This window comes from Lethenteron reissneri, chromosome 21 (genome assembly GCF_015708825.2).
Source record: "Lethenteron reissneri isolate LAM-NWPU_2019-01 chromosome 21, ASM1570882v1, whole genome shotgun sequence".
Lineage (NCBI taxonomy): Eukaryota > Metazoa > Chordata > Hyperoartia > Petromyzontiformes > Petromyzontidae > Lethenteron > Lethenteron reissneri.
The window spans coordinates 1,309,651-1,329,430 of NC_083799.1; the positions used below are offsets into that span (position 1 = coordinate 1,309,651).

The 19,780-nt window shown below is 42.2% G+C and overlaps 1 protein-coding gene across 1 annotated transcript; it reads left to right on the plus strand.

Moving 5' to 3' along the window:
* Positions 1 to 2,017: 2,017 nt before the first annotated feature.
* Positions 2,018 to 18,251, plus strand: LOC133345003 (GTP-binding protein Rheb-like). The gene is made up of 8 exons (XM_061555344.1): positions 2,018 to 2,235; positions 9,185 to 9,256; positions 10,904 to 10,971; positions 13,439 to 13,521; positions 14,165 to 14,221; positions 15,604 to 15,651; positions 15,881 to 15,962; positions 16,669 to 18,251. The coding sequence occupies exons 1-8, from the start codon at positions 2,184 to 2,186 to the stop codon at positions 16,759 to 16,761; spliced, it is 555 nt and encodes a 184-aa protein (XP_061411328.1). The 5' UTR covers positions 2,018 to 2,183; the 3' UTR covers positions 16,762 to 18,251.
* The last annotated feature ends 1,529 nt before the right edge of the window (positions 18,252 to 19,780 follow it).

Consider the following 19,780-nt stretch of genomic DNA (forward strand, 5'->3'; position numbering starts at 1 on the left):
GTAGTACGTATTTAATGTGGCGCTGCACTCTGATGTTGTGGGAGAAAACGTTTATTAAAAAGGAGGCATTGGAAAGCTGAAATTTTGCATAAAATTCACTTGAAAATATTCATTGTCTAACTAAAACTGCAGATGTTCAGAATATTATGTTGAAATTCTCTTATAATGATCAAATATTAAGTATAAAAATACGTGAAACTTCGTAGTAAAATGAGAGTACAAATATAATAATCACTGGTAGAATCATTAGAATAAAAATGTTTAATAACAATCATTCAACATTTTTACATAATGTATGCTTCTCCATTCTCCTATGGAGAAGCAAAATGGTCCTTCATGGAATAAAAAAACAATTGATTTTTTTTGCGTAAAATACTAAATCGTGCACACGATATACTGAATCGTGAGCGGTTAAAAATGTTTAAAATTTCCATTAAAGATCCTAATTGGTTAAATTCAGTCACTCATGGTTCATAGTAGGACAATGGCGAAAAGAAGCATGACGCCATTTGCTGGGTACAAAAAACTACAATTTCATGGAGGAATAATTAATCATGGAGAATGCGTTGGCTATTGTACACTTGCCAAATTATGTATATTTAGTTATTACTCCATAATTAATTATCCCTCCATGCTCAACAATGGCTGTTTGATATCTTTGTACCCAAAAAACTTTTCTCTATATATTATCATACATGTTATCGTAACATAATAATAGTATAAAAATGTAATACTGATATTAAACATTAATATTGAATAAACAAATGTGATTTAAAATTCTGTAAATTGATATATAAGTTTTTAAAATTATTATTCGAAACTATTAAGCGTTTTTAATATAACGACTGCATTAAAATTTTATTTGCACTTCCTCTTCCTGACGAAGTATTATTTTCTATAAGATTGTGACGTAGTTTGACTTCCGGTTCTTAAGTTTAACATAATATAATATGTTCTAAAAATAAAAGGTGACCTTAATAAATTGAAATAATCAAAAAGTTAACAATGAAAATTAATCAAAATTAGTGTTTACACTATGGGAACCTCATTTGCCAGTAAAAATATGATAATTGTTGCCAGATAGAAGGGTAAAACACCAATTATCAAAATAAGTGTTGTTATAACAATTCTATTTAATTAAGTAGAACGTGTTGTTTATATTTATTTGAAGTTGCGAATTTTGATGTGACGTCACATTTCTCAACCCCCCCTCCCCCCCTCGTCACACATCGTCACAAATGTCTGACCCCCCTACCCCCCCTAGGTGCGTGACGTCATTTATGGACGGCCCCTGAGCTCAAATCTGAACCCCCTGGATATCCTGAGATATCACCACTGGGCCGTCTTCATCCTAAAGGTCCCATTAAACAAATCTGACAATTACCTAAAGGACCACTTAGTTCATATAACTCCCTCCCGTAGCCTCAGAAGTGCTTCCTTATTCCTGTATATAAAAATTCCTTTCAGATTGTAAACACTCTGGAAACATATTTCGGCGCTACTGCTCCAGTCATCTATCGTTTGGTCCCCTCCATCCACTCTCCTTCTTTATCTGCCTATTCTACAAAAACGCAGGGCTGAACTTTCACCCGCACCCAACCTTTTTCTGGTGCCTCTTTCTCTCTTTGTTTTTGCTTGATAAGTTGACCCCGCTTTTACTGCTGCGCTCAACGCTGACCCCGCCTTGCATGGCCCCAGGGTCATTGGGGGCGGAGGGAGCCCGCCCATCCCCCCACTTCCCCCCCCACCCCTCACTTCCCCCCACCCCCACGTCCCACCACCCCCACCTACCCCCCTTCCCCCCACCCCTATTTCTCCCCCACCCCCACTTCCCCCCCCACCCCCACTTCCCCCCCTTCCCCCCCACGGCCCACCCATCTTCCCCCCACCCCTTCCCCCCCACCCACCTTCCACCTCCCCCCCACCCACCTCCCCCCACCCCTTCCCCTCCCCCCGCACAAGGGCGTGAGTTTGAACTTTACGACAGTTCCGTACACAGAGCGGTGCTGCCGTAAAGCGCGTGCGCATGCGCAGTTCGTCGCGGCGGGTGCTCTTTTGCTCCAGTCGGCGTCACCCGGTGTCCCGCGCCTCCTCCTCCACCTCGTCCACGTCGTCGTCCTCGTCGTCGTCCTCACTCCTCCACGTCTCTCCGCGTGTCCGCGACAGCGCAGCCGTGCACCGCGATGCCGCAGCCCAAGTACCGCAAGATCGCCGTGCTCGGCTACCGCTCCGTCGGTAAGAGGACGCGGCGTGGCGGGCGGGCAGCCTTGGCCTTGGCCTCGGGGCCCAGCGGCTCCGTTCCCCCGTGCCTCTCGCTCCCCGAGCAGAGCGAAGCGGCGCCTGAGTGCGACTGTGACCTTCCCCCCCGCCGCCCCGTCTTGCAGGAGGTGTGCGGCACGCACCGTGGGCACAGCCGTCGCCTGCTTGTGGGGGGGACACTGTCTGTGTCGTTCGGCGTGTCAGCGTGGCGTTGTGAAAATCCCACAGCGCTTTAGCGCGGCGATTGCAAATCCCACAGCGCATGGGCGCGGCGCGGGTCGCCGTAACCCACGGTGGGTTATCGAAGGGCTACGGGGTGTTTTAAAGTTTTTTTTAGACATTATCAGTGAGCGCATGAAGAAAGCGGGTTACCTGATTGCACATTCAGTGTAGTAATGTCTACAGAACTCAACGCAACATTTGTTTTGACTTTTTATTATTAATGGACTTGCAATTAACAGCGGTTGCCCTTTAGATTATTTCTCGCCTGTCTGCACCCAGCAATATGAGATGAGTTTATCACAGTCGATCAGTAAGTCGCGTGTAGTGGGCTAAACTCTCTCAAGGCGTCTTGGTCTGGGTAAAAGAGGACGCCAGATGCCCTTTGGAGCTTCAAATCACGGAGGAGGAGACCCCCTTCAGACGTGACGTGAGCAAGCAAATTGGCCAGTTTCAGGTTTACACTTTTCACTGAGAAACGAGGAACCAAAATGTAGCATGCTGTGGCTTAGGCCACCGTGCATTACTAAAATTCTACTTGGATCGAGAACCGGTTCCTGACTTTTAGTAATCATCTGAGAACAGTCACCGGTTTACCGTTTAACAACCCAGCTTAAGGCTTGGGGCAAGGAGCGTGTCTTTATCGCACAGCACTTAAGAGGCACTACCATTGTAAATCCTACAATGTATCTCGGTACGCTGAGGTATGGAGCATGAAGATATTTCTGGGATACAACACTTGACCATGCTGTGAGTAAATAATACAGCACTGCTATAGCAAATCACACTCGACATTGCCATGTCAAGACTACACGTAGGCCTCCTGTGTATATCATAACATATGCGTTATTATCATCTCAACTCGCAAAACCCATCCATCCAGTTCACCATGGAAGTGGAAGCTGCTCGGACGGGGTCGAAATTGTAAAATAACACACATCGTGTTTACCGAAAGAAAACGCATGCTGACGCCTATCTGAATGCAGAGTTACACCATCACCCTGCACAGAAATCTGCTCTTATCAAGACGCTCATTCATCGAGCTAAGAAAGTGTCATATGGTGACAGTCTGAGAAGTGAAATTCAACATGTTAAAGAAGCGCTGCAAATGAACGGTTACAATGATGCACAAATCAACAGGGCATTGAATGCCAAAACCAAATCAAATAACAAGCAAAGTACGTTGCCTCTGTAACCCCCCCTCCCACGTGGCGCAAGAGCGCAGAAGCGTAGTCACCACATCTACTCCTCTATATAAGGAACGAAACGGTTAGACTTCTCCACAAATCTGTCTATCGCCTGATGAAGCTGGTTGCAATTACTGGCGAAACGTCGTAATCGGATTGTAAATATTGCGGCTTTGCTCTCCAACACACCGGTGTGCTGTACTGGTGACGAATTGGCACGTTCTGTTTACGTGGCAACCCTTACTAGTTGGCTGTGTCGGGTGGTGGCGGGTTTTAACGACACATTTATATATTTACGTGATCTCACCCAAAAAACCTCTTATGGATGATATTGGTCGCGAAAGCCTATGTGTTAAACTATCTAACATACGTCTAACACGTATATTTGCTGATGTACCATATAGCACAACCGCACTGCCATTGTAAATCATACGGAACTTAGATATAATGCAATTTTACGTTGTACAGCCGCTTGCAAGTTGTATATCCTACTACACGTACGCATATCACAACACGCTGATATACGGTACTTTGTATACATGGTGTACATTTTAGAAGTACTGTATATATAGCCTGGACAAGTCTGTGTATCGTATGAAAAATAGGAATAGGTTTTACCCTTTCTGGCAAGAAAATAGGTGTTAAGATGTTCAAACACCAAACAAGTTCGCATTAACCACACTTGTGGTGAACATGCAAACAAACATGCTTTGTTAATATATGGCATTGTCTTTGAAACTGATTGGCCTACACCAGAGACAGACTTCTTTAGGGCCTAGTCTCACCAGTGTCAGACTAGAGAACGCCAAAAGGCAAACAGTACAATCAGATAATTTACAGTTGGGGGTGAGCAGCTTCAAAATGGGACCTTTTTTGCCAGTATCAAAAGTATGAAAAAATAAGAATAGGGTTTTCCTTTTCAGGCAATAAAACAGATGTGTTAAAATGTTCAAACACCAAATAGAAACCTTTTTGCAAGGAATCAAGTTCATACTTTGATACTGGCAAGAAAGGTCCCATTTTGTAGCTGTTCACCCCGAGCTATAAATTCGCTGATAGTGCATTGTCTTTGTGCTGTTTACGTGATCTAACCCAAAAACAACCTATATTATGGATTCTATTGGTTGCGAAAGCCTACGTGTTAAACAAATATCACAGACTGTTGGTGTTTTTATGTTTCGTTTGCACTGTCCGTGATGTACTGTCACGAAATGTACGATATCCTGAAAAATGATGTGCAGCACATCGTACATGGATGAAAGAAAAATTCCACTTGTTAAAAAGTCTACCTTCAAACCTCCCGACGCCCATCTAATTTCCATAGAGCACTGAAACAAGGGGTGCATGTTGAAAACACTTAAGCACAATGCCTTACACATTCCTGTAACAATGCTCTACTAAAATGGACTGACTTGATGGCACGTCTCTGAAATGTAAAATATATACCACCCATAACTGCAGCATACACGGTTGGCTAACATTGACACATGCACACGATCGTGCAGGGCACGTTACTGACAACGTGCCATGGACAGTGTTCTCCTGTACATGACCCAGTGGAGAGTGACCTCGCCCCCACCGAATCCTCCACTCTCTACTTGCATTCCTTCTCTGCACGTCTCCTCCGGTCCAGCAATGAAGCCCTTCTCTTCCATACCCCGAGCATTGAGTCAATGGAATTCGCTCCTCCTGTGTGGCTGCACTTGCTGTATGGGACGCCACCTCTCAAGGAGCTATAATAAAACTAAAGGGGACATGACAGAATGTCTGCAGACCAGGCAGACATCTTGTTCAGTTCACGACACCCGGAGTCGCATTTTACAGGTATGTGTGTGCAAAGCTAAGAGGGACTTGAATCTACGAGAACTCTGATAACTCTTTAAACCGTCTTTACTACTCTCTGACTGCCTTTACATCTCTTTGTAAGATTTATTTCTTTTTTTACTTTTGGGGTTTTAGAAGGGGTTTTTGTTGATAGTTACCAGCCGCTGATGGTCATCATATTGGACTTTTGAGTTATCCCTTGTGAGACAGCAGCTGTGAAACATACCTTCCCCGTCAGGCTGTGAAGATCTATATTTTTCACAGGTGAGCAATTACAATATGCTGCTGAAACGACAACCATCGCCTTCTTTAATTGCTCATGGCCAGCACAACTGAAGCAAGTTTCCCACTCCAAGGAATTTTTTTATAGAATGACGATAAATGGTCAGAAGTTTTACAGGATAGTCGAACGACTTCAATAATAACAGCCAATTGAAGTGGTTAAGATTACAGAAATGTGAAAACCAGCTAAGGTGTGGTTGTGGCATCTCTAATGGCCCAGTACCTCATTGGAACCTGTTAAGGGAGCAATTGCAATTTCCAGAATGATTTGATACCTAACCCTCATACTCACCTGACAATCACTATACCCTCACCAGATACTCACCTGAAACCAGACCCTCATCAGACACTAACAATATGTTTGCAATAATACGAGACCCTTCCATTTGTCACACTCACCAGACACCAGCAGGCACCTGACGACTACCAGACATTGAACACTCACCACTTATCACACACCAGATGTTCACCACTCGACACTACTCACAATACATAACTCACCTGACACTACTCATCATAGTCTCATCTGACACTTGACACTTACACGCAACTACCACTCCACCTACTTGACACCACTCACTAATCTCACGAACCACACGCGCTCACCACACTCAACTAAAACCAGAAGTGCATTGCTCAGACACTCACTCGCCTTAACTCAGTCTGATTAAAATCCCAACAAAGTTCTGGGATCGGCAAATGGGCATACTTCCAGAATGACATACAAATTAAACTGCTTATGAAGCAGTTTCATTTTTATAAGGGACTTTTGGAATAGCATTTGACCCATGCATGACATGTGACTTAGGCCAGAAAAACTGTCCCCACCACTTGCAGCAATGAGCGATTCCGTCACCTGCTGATTAAGTGCATTTTTGCATGTCGCAGACACTACCTATACAGCACTGCAGTGCCAGTGTTATGAACAGTAATGGATTTGTGGAGAGTATCTTGTGGAGAGTATCTGGCGAGTGCAAGTGGTAAATGTAAGTGTGTGATTTGCAGAGTGGTGAATGTGTAGTGTCGGACGAATATGAAGTCACCCCCTCCGTAAGATGGGTCATCCTATAGACGTGTCAGTGGGTATGTCTGTCATAGGATTGACTCGTGTAATTTTCATTGTACAGGGTACTGTGAGAACTTGGTTGACTGAAAAAAAAATTGACCTGTGATTTCTTAACTAGAGCGAATGTGCCCCCTACTGGACTTAGCACGCTATTATACCTTGTCAGTGCTTAAACACATTCCTGCGGAGGGAGCTGGTAGGAACGTTGGGTTGCTCGGTCAATGACCAGGGTCAGCGGCGGCGTGATGTATTCCGCAATTATTCCCGACTGAGGGCGAGCACAAGCCGGCGTGAGTAGGTGAAACGTTGAGTTTTATAAGGGCACCACGGGGTGACCAGCCCCTCCCCACCCCTCCCAGCCCCACCCTCCCCACCCAGCCCCTCCCCACCCTCGCCTCCCCACCCTCCCCTCTCCCCTCAGCCACATCCCTCCCATTTTTGGATACAGGACGGACGGACACAATAATCCCCTGTGGGCTGGTGTAACCAGGAGGTTCCTACCAGTAAGAGTACAATACAGTACTGTACATCAGCCAATTTGCATTACGGACCCTTGATTTGTTAATCATAAGTGAGTACTGTGTTGATTGTTTGGTTCCTGTGGCTCATGTTTGGCAAGTGTCTGGTGGGTAGTCAGTGAGAGGATTATCAGGTGAGTATTTGGAGATGGTCAGTTGGTTGGAAAATGAGAAAGTGAGAGGAAGTGAAGTGTTATGTGACTTTAGAGTATCTGCTGAGTATCAAGTGAGGGCATTGAGTCTTCTGAGGGGTGTGAGGTGAATTGTAATTATTCCTAGAGTGTTAAAGTCTGCTATCCAGTGAATGGTGGGTGGTAGGTGAGTGTTTATTGCGAGTCAATTATTTGATTATTTTCAGTACCTGTCTATGCTTGTAGGGGTATGCAGACATGTAATAGGGCTGATGAGAGGGTACACGACAAGTTATAGTATGTAGTAATAGAGGAAACCCATTCTATGCATGGACACATAATTTGTCAGACATGAAAGAGTGGTGTGTCTTGTGAGTTGGGTGACTGTTAGGCGAGTGGTGCATCTCTGGACAAAGAGCACTGTTGTATTTCATGCAGTTATGCCGCCTGTAAATTATTAAAATAAGCCTTGCATTGTTGACAGACATTTAATTTGTTATAAAACGAAATTGTTATTCTTCTGCGGTCATAGGTGAGTTCTGAGTGTGGTGAGTGAGTGAGTGCGAGTATTGAGCTCAGTGGTTCCTACTCGTTGCTCTAAGACTGGGTCTACTCTTATGTTAATAATTGATAAGAATACATTAGTGATTTGCATAGCCATCTTGACGTGTAAATGCATCCAGTCTGTTAGGAATAACTCTTCATTTTGCCTGACAAAGCACAATAATGGCATACAGCACTTCATTGTCACTGCAGAATGTTCCTTTATCAATTTAACTTTGACTGCAATCCTGTGAAAATCACTTTTTCTGAGTGTTAGGTGGTGTTTTGTCAATTCAATACAGATCATTAACTGAAGCATTGTCATGGTTAATTAGCACACCGTGTTTAATCTCTTCCCACATTGTTTAGCCATGCACAATTTAGTAATTATTTGCATGATACAGCCTTTAGTAGAAAATTGGCAGTGGTTGGCCTGTGGAGTGACTTTCCCCTGCCATATGATTGTAGAATTCCCACAACTGGCTCAAGACTGTAAACAGGAGTTAAGGACCACACCATGTTTATTTGAGTGTGAATTAACTTTTGAATGCTGCTATGTGATGGTGCCTCTATGATCATCCGATTAGCACGGTTGGCTACGTACGGTGCAAAAGAAGTTCAGCATACATACATAAAAAAAATGCAATCCTTATGATATCCCAGAAGTGTGGCTATTACTTTGTCAGGGGTTTGTATGCAAAACTTACAGTAAAAGCCTAGTTGTAAGCACCTCGGCTAATGTACTAGAATACACATTTTTCTGGACTGGAGCTGTTCATTTAAAAGTAAATTTTATCATGTAGGATAAAACCCTGTCGAAGTCAAACTAACCTTTCAAGAGAGCCTTTGCAGTTATGGGGAATGTCCGGCATACTGCTGTTATATTCCACGAATACATTATGTGCTGTAGAGAACAGTTTGACCGGACACACAAAGCACATTCTTTAAACGGTCACATTCTTAAAATATGTATTCTGCAAAAACAATAATGCTTTACTACTTCTCATGTTGTTTTGAAAACGTGTCCCTTCAGATGGTTGACCCACAGCTTCCCACTATTCATCAACATGCTTTTCACGTTTGCGGTAATTCTCACTGTGTTTTTGCTTATTTATTTGGTTTTCTCATGATATTTGAACTCTGCTTGTCCTACAGGAAAGTCATCTCTCACCATCCAGTTTGTCGAGGGTCAGTTTGTGGACTCCTATGACCCCACCATTGAAAACAGTAAGTATGTTAATACACTGCAAATAAACCTCTTTGTGATTTTTACGTGTAAAGTGTGTCAATGATCATTGCTTAGTAGATTACTTAAGGAGTCTTAATTTTATATAGGAACCATTCTGGACTCATTCTCACCTAAAGAATAATGAAAACTATGGCGCCCCCTGACTTTTCATTTTTGCCATAGAGATAAAGAAATGACTACATGTTTTCACAACATACCATCCACTGAAATGGACTCGCTGTTTGCACATCGTGATGCTGCCTATATGGCACTAGAGTGCAACGTATGCGACATACTAGTAGATTAGTAGTGCGCACCTGGTGAGTGTGATCGGTAGGTTCATGTGAGTGGTGACTTTCAGGCGAGTTTGTCTTGTGAAGATGAATGGTTAGTGGTGAGTGTCAGGCAAGTCTGATTTGGGTCAGGTGAGTGGCAAATGTACGATGTTTGGTTCAAAGTTCAAAGTTCATTTATTAGGTATAGCCCTGTGAGCCATTCGGCTCTTGAATCGGGTGCAACTGCAACAAACAAAAACGTGAACAAGAAAACATCTTAAAGTGACTATGTGCAAACGGAAAATCCAAGAAAAGACAGCTAAATATTGCAGAGAAAAATCACTGTACACCAACCCTGTGCAAATATCCCAGTGGGATGCAAGTCAAACTACAACAACCACAAGACAACTTAGATTAAGGCCATCAGGGTTGTACTACAATAAACAAACATGGCCAAACCAAAAAACTTTCCGAAAATCACCAAAATAAAGCCATAAAAGCAACGAAACAGTGGTCATAGGAACATACAGAGGTGAGCGCCTTGGGAGTGGTGTGACGTGAGTTGTCAGGTGTGGGGTTAATGTTGGGTGATTGTTGAGTGTAAGTGTAATGTGAGTGGCAATTGTGGTGATTGTTTTGTGTCAAAATGGTCGATAAAGGCTTCGCCTCTTACCCAAATCCATTTTCCACCTCAGCTCATCCTGTTTTGATAACTTCAACGTAGTAAAGTTTGGCTTCCCCATTGGCGGTCCGAAATAAATAAACTGTCTTGTTGTTTTTGTTCTTATTTGTTTGAATCACCTAAGGGATTGGCTTAGAAAAAGCAAAATAGGCAAATACAATAATAGTTTAATTGCCCAAAGCTCTGGTTTATTCCATATGTTTGATAATGTAATTATGAAAAGTGGTAAATCAATACTTTGTGGTTCTTTTGGTAAAGTCACGTAGGTAAAAAAAAAAAAATAATATAGTAAATCAAGTTAAAATAATGCTACTCTTTTACCAGTGTTGAATGAGCAGTCCAATCTTAAGGAATACACTTTTATTTCATTTGTATGTTTGCTAAAGAATGGCAATTCTCCCGTAAAAGTACACGAATATTTTATAAACACACAGCACCAACTTGAAAAAGGAATTTTCTATTGTAGCCCCAATGCTACGTTTACTGTAAATCACATTCGACAAGGGAGTTTGTACAATTTAACAACCAATTTAAGCACTAAAACAGGGGGGCTTGACCTTACTGAACAGAACATTTTAGATGCTCTTATTTCATCTCGCCCACAGATCACCCGGAATGTGGTGTTGCTACACTGCCTACTGGCTTTATTAAATTTGTTTTTGTTTAGAAAACTCCCTCTTTCTTTACAGCATTCACGAAGAATCTCACTGTGAATGGACAGGAGTTTAACCTCAAACTGGTGGACACGGCTGGTCAGGTGAGAATGTAGTATCAGATTCATTAGCCCATTTGTTGTATTCATAACTTTTAATCAAATGTTATTATATTATAATTATATTGCAGTTGGCGACTGGATGTAGAAGTGTGACAAGACCACATCGGATCTGGTGTGGCTCTATTATATACAGCAGGCCAGCCATCTCATAAGTGTGTAGTGACATCGCGGATGTCACTGTGTAATGCCGGCCCTAGAGAGGCACGGCGTGCGATGTACAGACATTGCGGACACCACTTGGATGTGGGTGCAGTACTGGCCCTAGAGGGGCTCTGTGAGCGCTTACTGACAGTGCTGGATAGCACCACGCTGTGCGTGCAGTACTGACCCCTACAGGATAGGGTGTGAGAGTGCCAGCCACGGGAATGGGGTTACTTTCGGCCGTGGCACTCTGGTTGACCCCAGAGGACACGTGACCGTTTAAGTCTACACAGGGCCCCCAAGTGGGGGCTAGGGGTGGTCACGTGTCAGGGTCGAGATCCTGCTCGAGGATTCTAGAAGGTGGTCATGGCCAAGGGCGGAGCCAGCCACGCCACAGAGGATATAAGCCGGGTCCCCGAGAGGGACCGTCTGCTGTTGTTCATCCTGAAGAATCTACGTTCTACGTACTCAGAGTCTCCAACACGTGGACCGGGACCCAAGCTGTGGTCCGGTCTGTTGTAGCTAGTTACGGTGTAATTAGTGCAGTTAGCCTGGTGGTCACCACCATAGGTTGTTATAGTGTTAAGGGGCAGTTACCCCTTGTGTTGGTATTGATAAATGTGTTGCCTCCAAGAGTACGTCTGTGACTCAGTTGAATCCACTACAAGTGTATTAAGCCTTTAAGGTATGGGATTTCCTTGCAACACAGCTGTGAAGTAATACCAGTAATATGGTAACAGAATACAAGATGGTTAAGCAAGCACATAATTAGAAAGAGTGTTTCTGAAATTCAAGCAAGAAAAGTGGACTGCATAAGTGAACAATGGTCACTATATTGTTTGTGTTTCCATTTTCTTATGGTCCATCTGTCTCCTATATTGTTAAATTTGGTTTAGTTTGTATTCGTTCTTGTCATTTATATTTCCCCTATTGTTGTTTCTTAATTGTTTTATTTGTGTCATCAAAACTGTTTGGTATGATTAGTCTCATTTGTTCCATCTTGTATGTCAGTCGTTTTGATGTATTTTCTCTCCTGTTCTCTATGTTTTCTTGTTTGTGTAGAGAGGTTCCGGACGACTCTGAGACAAGGGTTAAGGATTAAGGGCTTGCGCCGTAGGTTTATTAGATATAACTCCAAGAACATACAGGGGTGAACAACTTCCCAGGGGTTAGGGGTCCTGGGTTAGGTCCTACTAGTTCCTGTCACAGCCGGCTGCCCTGTGCTGCCTCCTCTGCGCCGGCCGTGGGTTCAGCCAACACGGCCGACCGAGGAGCACAGCCACGTCCAGCCCTGGCGCTGTGCTATATCCACTATCCCTACCCCCTTGCCCCCTGGCTCTCCGTTCCACCCTCTTCCGACCCTAGACTCCAGCTACGACCCCGCTTACGTCACGGGGTCCCCTTTTTGTACTAGAGGAGTTTTGACGTCATTGTGCCGCCCAGCGCGCATGACGTCACGTCCCATGACGTCATCGCACTGGACAGTCCACATGACGCCACTTCCCTATTTTACTCTCTACATTTGTATTATCCATTTCTTTCGTTCAATTTGGTTTAATCGGCTTTTGTTTGTATCATCTGCCCATTTGTTCTTGTCTTTGTACTATTTATATCATATTGTTTTGTTTGTCTCTTGGAGAGAGGCTGTATGGAGAGGGATGGGGTGTGGACAAACATATCATGGGATGGCGTTCAGGAAAGTAATTTAAGAAAGAGGAAAGGTGGAGAACGGGAGATATGGTACCATAGCATGTACAGTTTATATCAGCGGCCATTATATATCCAGTGCTGGATGAAGGCCTCTCCATCGTCGCATTCCATCTCACTCTTGCAACTGAGCTCATCTCCATGCTGGTTGTCCTGTGGGGGGGGGGGTTCTGTTTGCTAACCATTCCATTGTCTCAAACATCACCAATGGTCCCTTCTAACAATGTCCTTAGGTCATTATGATGCTCTCAAAATATATATAATCAACATAAATATTTAATTCTAAAACGCAGGATTCTAAGCATGTATTGCGTGTTATTTTTTATGCTGTTCAATTTAAACATGTGTGGTGTCCATCTTGCAAATTACCAAGAGATCAATGGGGTTGTCGAAAAATGTACATTAACTATCAACTCCCCTGTGCATTATTCTTACTCCTTACCAGTTTGTAACATATTCGTTCAAAATAGGGTTGGTTTTTTTGAAATTGGTAATTTACAAATTCTACATATGTGGCCCGAGATGATATCTACATTGATGCTACTGCTCTGTTTTTCACAATGTTATTTGTTCTGCCTTTAATGTGAAAATTTCCAACCAGGATGAGTACTCCATGTTCCCTCAAACCTACTCCATGGACATTCACGGCTACGTGCTGGTCTACTCTGTGACGTCCATCAAGAGGTGAGGAGGCCGCACACGATCCTCACGCACTCATTACACACAAAATGCTTGCCACGAATGAACCACAATACCTTACTGATCTCGCCAAGGAGCATAAACCATCACGCAAATTCCGGTCACCCTCACAGCAGTGGCTTTTGGCACTGCGCGCGAGCAGATGCGCTTCTACAACCGTCTGGAACGCTCTTCCCATATTAAGAAGCCACTGGAGCTATGCACTTTTAAATTTAGATTGAAAACTAATTTCTTTAAGTTCTTTTTGTGCTTAGTTTGTTGTCCTTCCCCACACCTATGATTAGCATGGTTGACTACGTACGGTGCAAAATAACTTCAAATACATACACATTGACATGTGTGGTCCACTTACACTGTAAGGGCAACGGCCACCAGTCTTTGGATTAAATTTATGTACGTGTTATCTTTTGTTCTTGCAAACAAATTCCTTTCCACCTTGTGTAAACCTGCATGATCTTTGCACTGGAAGAATACTATAATAATTAGATTTATTACAATGTATTGCATATTAATAGTGGAATGTTATTCCTAATACTGCTCAGAGCCAGCGGGACATGGAAAACATCTTCGGTGAGATATGCGATTATGTTTGCAGTGGTGGTTGCGTGCTGTCCCTTTGTTATTGTAGTTTTGAGGTGGTGAGGGTGATCCATGACAAGCTGCTGGATATGGTTGGGAAAGTGCAGTGAGTACAAATCTTTTTTACTATTATAACTGCTTGTTTACTGAGTATTTCTCACTTTTACTAAACACATTATGAGTGGAGACATATGCGCGAAGAGTGTGGTGTAGAACAAGATAATTACAATTGAACGGAGATGCTTTGCACATTGCTGTATAACACAATTTCATAAGAAAAAAGCACTCTAAAGTTATTCATGTCTTCAGATGGGCAGACTTATATACTACTTTACATTATAACTCGAAGCGCATAGGGCATCTTTTACAAAGTTGAGTGCACATGGCTGCAAAAATCCCAATTGAGTTATTTGCAGGTAATTTTTGGAATTTGGAAAATTTGGACCATGTTGTCGAAACACATTGGCCAACTCCTGTAGATGACATAGGATCTTTTATATCCACTGTGAAGCAGACAGTGCGCATATTTTATGGTTAATACACCCGAATTATTAATCAGAGCGTCTGCTGAATACACACCCTGAACCTCTGCAACAAGCGATGAATGTATTACGCTAGGCCATGTCATGTGAAGCAGCAGGGATATACGCCCAGGATGCATTCCTGAAAACCAGAATGTAAATTTTAAGTACTTAAATCGAAGCAAAGAGATTGGATGGTGGATTGTAACTTGGTATAGTACCTAAACAGAGGATACTCAGTAACCCATTGCACATCTATAGTCCACAACCATCGGTGTGAAAAATAAATGTGTATTATTCATATATTAAGATAATATTATACTATGTATCATTTGTTGTGTTTATCATATGACATAGATTACGATAGTCAGGAACGTAACGTTTCGGCGCCATCTGGCACATGCACGTCGCCGTGTTGACTAAAAAATGCTGGTCTTAACGGTAAATCTTCGTAAATCTCGAGTAGGGTATGGCGAGGTACCACAGTACGTAAATTGGGTATCAATAAGTTGGGTACGTTATACAAAAAGTACTTGAAACAGCCGGGCGTAAATCGGGGTATTATTGCAGTTTAAAATTCCGTTCATATTGCAAACCTGAAAAGAGAAGCAACTACTTACTGATACAGCTAAGTTGGTCAAATCTGTGCCAAATAAAAGCACCCTCATGAAATGTTTCTCTCCCTGGAATAAACTAGCAAATGTGGTGAAAAACATTGAAAGACTATATTTAAACGTTAAGTGTAAGTTGTGGCATATTTAATGTTTATTTGCAGAGGGTTTAATAATTGTGTGGGTTTTTGTGAATTAAGCTCCTCACTACATGTGATTGCTGTGTTCTTAATTAGATCTGGTCTGGTTTCCTCCTTAACTGGTATCAGTAGTGTTTGGATTAGTGTATGTAACTGTGTGCACACACTTGCATCATAATTGTGGCTAATTTAGGCCTGTGATGTTTATTGTAATAGTGTGCCCCTGGTGTTGGTGGGGAATAAGAAAGACCTGCATATGGAGAGGCAAGTTACACACACACTACCATCGGTTTGCATGGGACACGAATTCTGTTCTCATCGAAGTCTCGATTGATCCCTATTTTAGTCTAGATTTGAAGCTTTCGTGACTGCAAGGATTCATACTCTTAGGTTTTTTTCAGTAAAGTGACTTTACCGAAAAAACCTAAGAGTATGAATCCTTATTTTATGTTCCCCTCGTCACATTCATGCATTTTTTCTTTATTCTAAACAGAGTGATCAGTTGTGAGGAAGGCAAAACTCTGGCGACCTCATGGAATGCAGCTTTTATGGAGTCCACTGCTAAAGAGCATCAGGTTAGTGGTGGAACCCATCGTCCTTTTACATTTTCCCGAGTGTTTAGGCCTTGCAATCCCATTATAATTTGTAAGCCCTGACTTTTTTCAGCAGTAAGAGAAAACTAAATAGAAAAACTAAATATTTTAATATGTTTCTTCTGAATAAACATTTGTATCTGAAAATAAAAATGATGAAATTCGAACATGGGCAGAATTTGTTTTAAAAACAATTGAGAGCAGACATGCTTTAACCATAATCAACGTTTTTGGGTTTAGATCGCGTTATTTATAAATGTGTCGTAACCCTCCACCACCCGACACGGCCAATCAGTAAAAAAGTGTCACGTTGACAAAAGACAAATAGTTCACTGCTTTAGCCCACCGGTGTGTTGAAGCCACAACATTTACAATTCAACACACCGGTGTGGCTAAAGCCGTGAACTATTTGTCTTTTGTCAACGTGACACTTTTTTACGGATTGGCCGTGTCGGGTGGTGGAGGGTTACGACACATTTATAAATAACGCGATCTAAACCCAAAAACGTTGATTATGAATAACATTGGTCGCGAAAGCCTACGTGTTAAAATGCTTTAACCAATAATAATTTCACGTGACATTGGCCATGGGCAATGGATGGCTTTGCCATTTGCGGTGGGGGGGGGGAGATGATAATTCATTGCGATGTTTAAGCAAGTTATGATTTGTTCACTTGTACTCGTGCAGACGGTGGTGGAGGTGTTTAAGTGGATGATCCAGGAGATTGAGCGGGCAGATGGCAGTGCTCACCCAGAAAAGACCTCCTGCTTCCTCATGTGATGAACTACTGCACCTGTCCCTCCTGCCAATTAGTTACAATGCTTTGGCTAATTGTATGTTATGTTCATTCATTTGATCTTTGCTTTGTGCCCACATAGAGAAGTTTGCATTGAGAAGTTGTCTTGAATTATGGGTGTGTGCTGTGTGACTCTCAGGTGCAGTTCTCTACTCTAGAATTATATCTAGTAATGCTAACGTTGTGCCTTTGAAATTGCTAAACGAGATCCACTCCTTTTTTCAGTGGTACATCCCAAAGGGTCTGCATACTCTTTGTTGGGCCCCTTGCATGCTGTGCACTCACCACCATGGCCAGTGAAAATCTGCAGAAACATGTAGCCTCATTTCAGATTTCCTAAAGCTTTTGGAGTAATTTTTGAATTTAAGCAATAAATAACTATGCGTGTGCGGTTTACATGAAATGTACAAAGGTGCTCTTTCTTATAGCAAATAATGAATGTTTCGTGAAGAAAATATAACATTTTCCAGGATTCCTATAGCCCTGCTGGTCACACAGACGTTTCCCACGGATGGCTTGTCTGTTTCACCTTTAGGTGAATAGAACTGTTTGCCTTATTTGAAAACTGTCTTTTCAAGAAGCATTTTGACCTGTTGGTTTCATATTGTGTCACAATTGAGTTTGGATACTGCTAAGAAATAAATTATTCGCCCTTCATTGTAGACAATGACATGCATTGTGTTGCTCTGCCGAGATTCATTTAACTAATCTTATTAACTACATCATAATCCCCTTCTTTACCAGACATTTGTGTAGCGTGTAAAGTTGTACATGACTTCCGTCCAGTGAGAATACTGCTCGGATGGTAGTGCAGGTTTCGTCTTGTGATAAGATTTGACTTCAGAAATTATGCTGTGATGAAAATGCCTTAACATGTTGGTTTTGAAAAAGGCGTGATGCATTGCAGCTCTTGCTTATGCTTGCTTTAGTTGATGGACATGCAGAGCAATCGAGCACGAGAGCGTTGGGCATCTTTTGTTTTAAACATGGTTCTAACATTACTTTCTGAACAAATGCGCTTCGTGAGATGTGATGCTGCACATTTGAATTCTGATGTATGATCAGTGTATGCAGAGCTTTGTGCTTTGGTTATGGAATTTATGGAGATAAACCATCATGCACTTCTACATCGGCATGAACACAGACGTTGAAAAAATATATTTTTAGACGTGTATAATGAATATACATGTGTATTGTGTATAATTCCAATATATCCTGAAAATAATATATGTGTGTGTCACATGTATGCTTATAGTATGTTCATTTAGTACATAGGCCCAAACACATTTTTTTTTATCATATGCAGGTTAGCTAGTGGCAAGCCTGGGGACAGCATTTTTACATCACTTTTTCGAAATGTCTATACCTTTTTCAGATGTATTTAAAAAGAGGGAAATGAACATTAATTATACAATAAAACAACATACTGTATGGTTAACAATTTATTGTAAATAAATGTTATCATATTTCTGCATTCCGTTGTATTTATTTTTTACAATCAGTGGGCTGGGATCATTGCTTAATAAGTATTCTGTACACTATATCATTGGCACTGCATGAAATGAATTGAATAGGTTTATATGATTGTGATAAAGCGTTTTCTATTTCCATTGTCCATGGCACCTCGAGCTTGCGAGCTGTGACTGGCGGCAAAAATAGCATTGTCGCAGTGCTTGAGGGCCATTGCTTTGTTTCTGAATGGAGAACAGCACCGATCTAGCTGGTGGAGTTCGAAGGAGCCTGATGACGAGTCTTTAGACCTCACTTTTAGAAGCATCATCTTTGAGATATTTGTCCAATTATCGAATACTTTTCATAGGAGGAAACCAGAATCCCCTGAAAAACACTACTACAGATACAAGTGCAACTGTTTTAACCCTGCTAATGTAGGGACAATATGACAGATGAAGCAAATGCTAAAAAAATCTATTTACATGATAAGAATCGCATGACTCGTGCTAAATGGATAACATTAATGCTTCCTGTTCTCCATGAGCAAGGGCCCCCCCCCCCGGGTTTCTGGAGGCCCAAGACAGAATGCCACATTCCATCATGCACAGAAATATGTTGTGGGGCCCTCTTTTGCGTGTGATTCGGGGCAAATTGCCCCTTTTGCTCACTTCCCTCTCTGGACAGCCCTGTCCAGCAACGTTATCCGTGGTTAAATACACTGGTTTTTGTAAAATATAAAAAAGCCATTTTAAAAGCCTAGCATTTTCCAATGCCCATTAGACAACTTCACTTTTAAGTTTTCCCCGTGTGACGCCAACATTTGCAATACTCTGGCGTTGTGTCCATTGTTGATATTGCATGCTGCAAATATGTGCGCACACGTTTTTTTTACACTTTAGAGAGTTGATCTTTGAAAAAAAAATCCCGAACCCTCAACTTATGCAACAAAACATGTGAACAGGATTAATTTGCCACTTGACTCCTCATTCATTTTGTTGACAGTCCTATGCCTGATCACTGCTCATCTCGAATGCTGATGTATTCTCATTGAACGAGCTCAGCCTTGCAAGCAGGCTTAACTTGCATAAGAGCACCTTGTCAAAATTGCAGTGTGTGCAGTCGCTACATCGCACACGCAACACATGCCCTGGCTGGAGTGCACACATTTGTGCATCTCAGGAAGTCACCGTGAGAAATATAAACGCTTATCTCCATAAAATAATGGGATTTATTTATTTGCACCAACCTATAATATTTGTAATTTCTGATTAAGATGACTGTGTAATGTGGGCATCGCATACACTGCACGAGATTGTAGGGAATCATTTATTCACGAAGCGATCCTAACCCCAACTTTAACTCCTCTTGTGAAAAATCATAATAAAAATGAAGCATTTTGCCGTGCAACTTTCACGATTTTAATGAGGGAAATTATAGTCGTTCCCCGTGCTACCTATCTCTGCATCATGATGATGACATGGTGCAGCCCCAGAGAGGGACAGCCCTGACCTAAATGACTGTGCAGCCTTCTTATTTGCGGACACCACAGAT

What these genes read in the sequence shown, in the direction of transcription:
- LOC133345003 (XM_061555344.1), top strand. Translation starts at nt 2,184, where the DNA reads ATGCCGCAGCCCAAGTACCGCAAGATCGCCGTGCTCGGCTACCGCTCC. An exon ending in TGGTGGACACGGCTGGTCAG is followed by an intron (nt 10,972 to 13,438) that starts GTGAGAATGTAG and finishes ATTTCCAACCAG; the next exon opens with GATGAGTACTCCATGTTCCC. An exon ending in AAAGACCTGCATATGGAGAG is followed by an intron (nt 15,652 to 15,880) that starts GCAAGTTACACA and finishes TATTCTAAACAG; the next exon opens with AGTGATCAGTTGTGAGGAAG.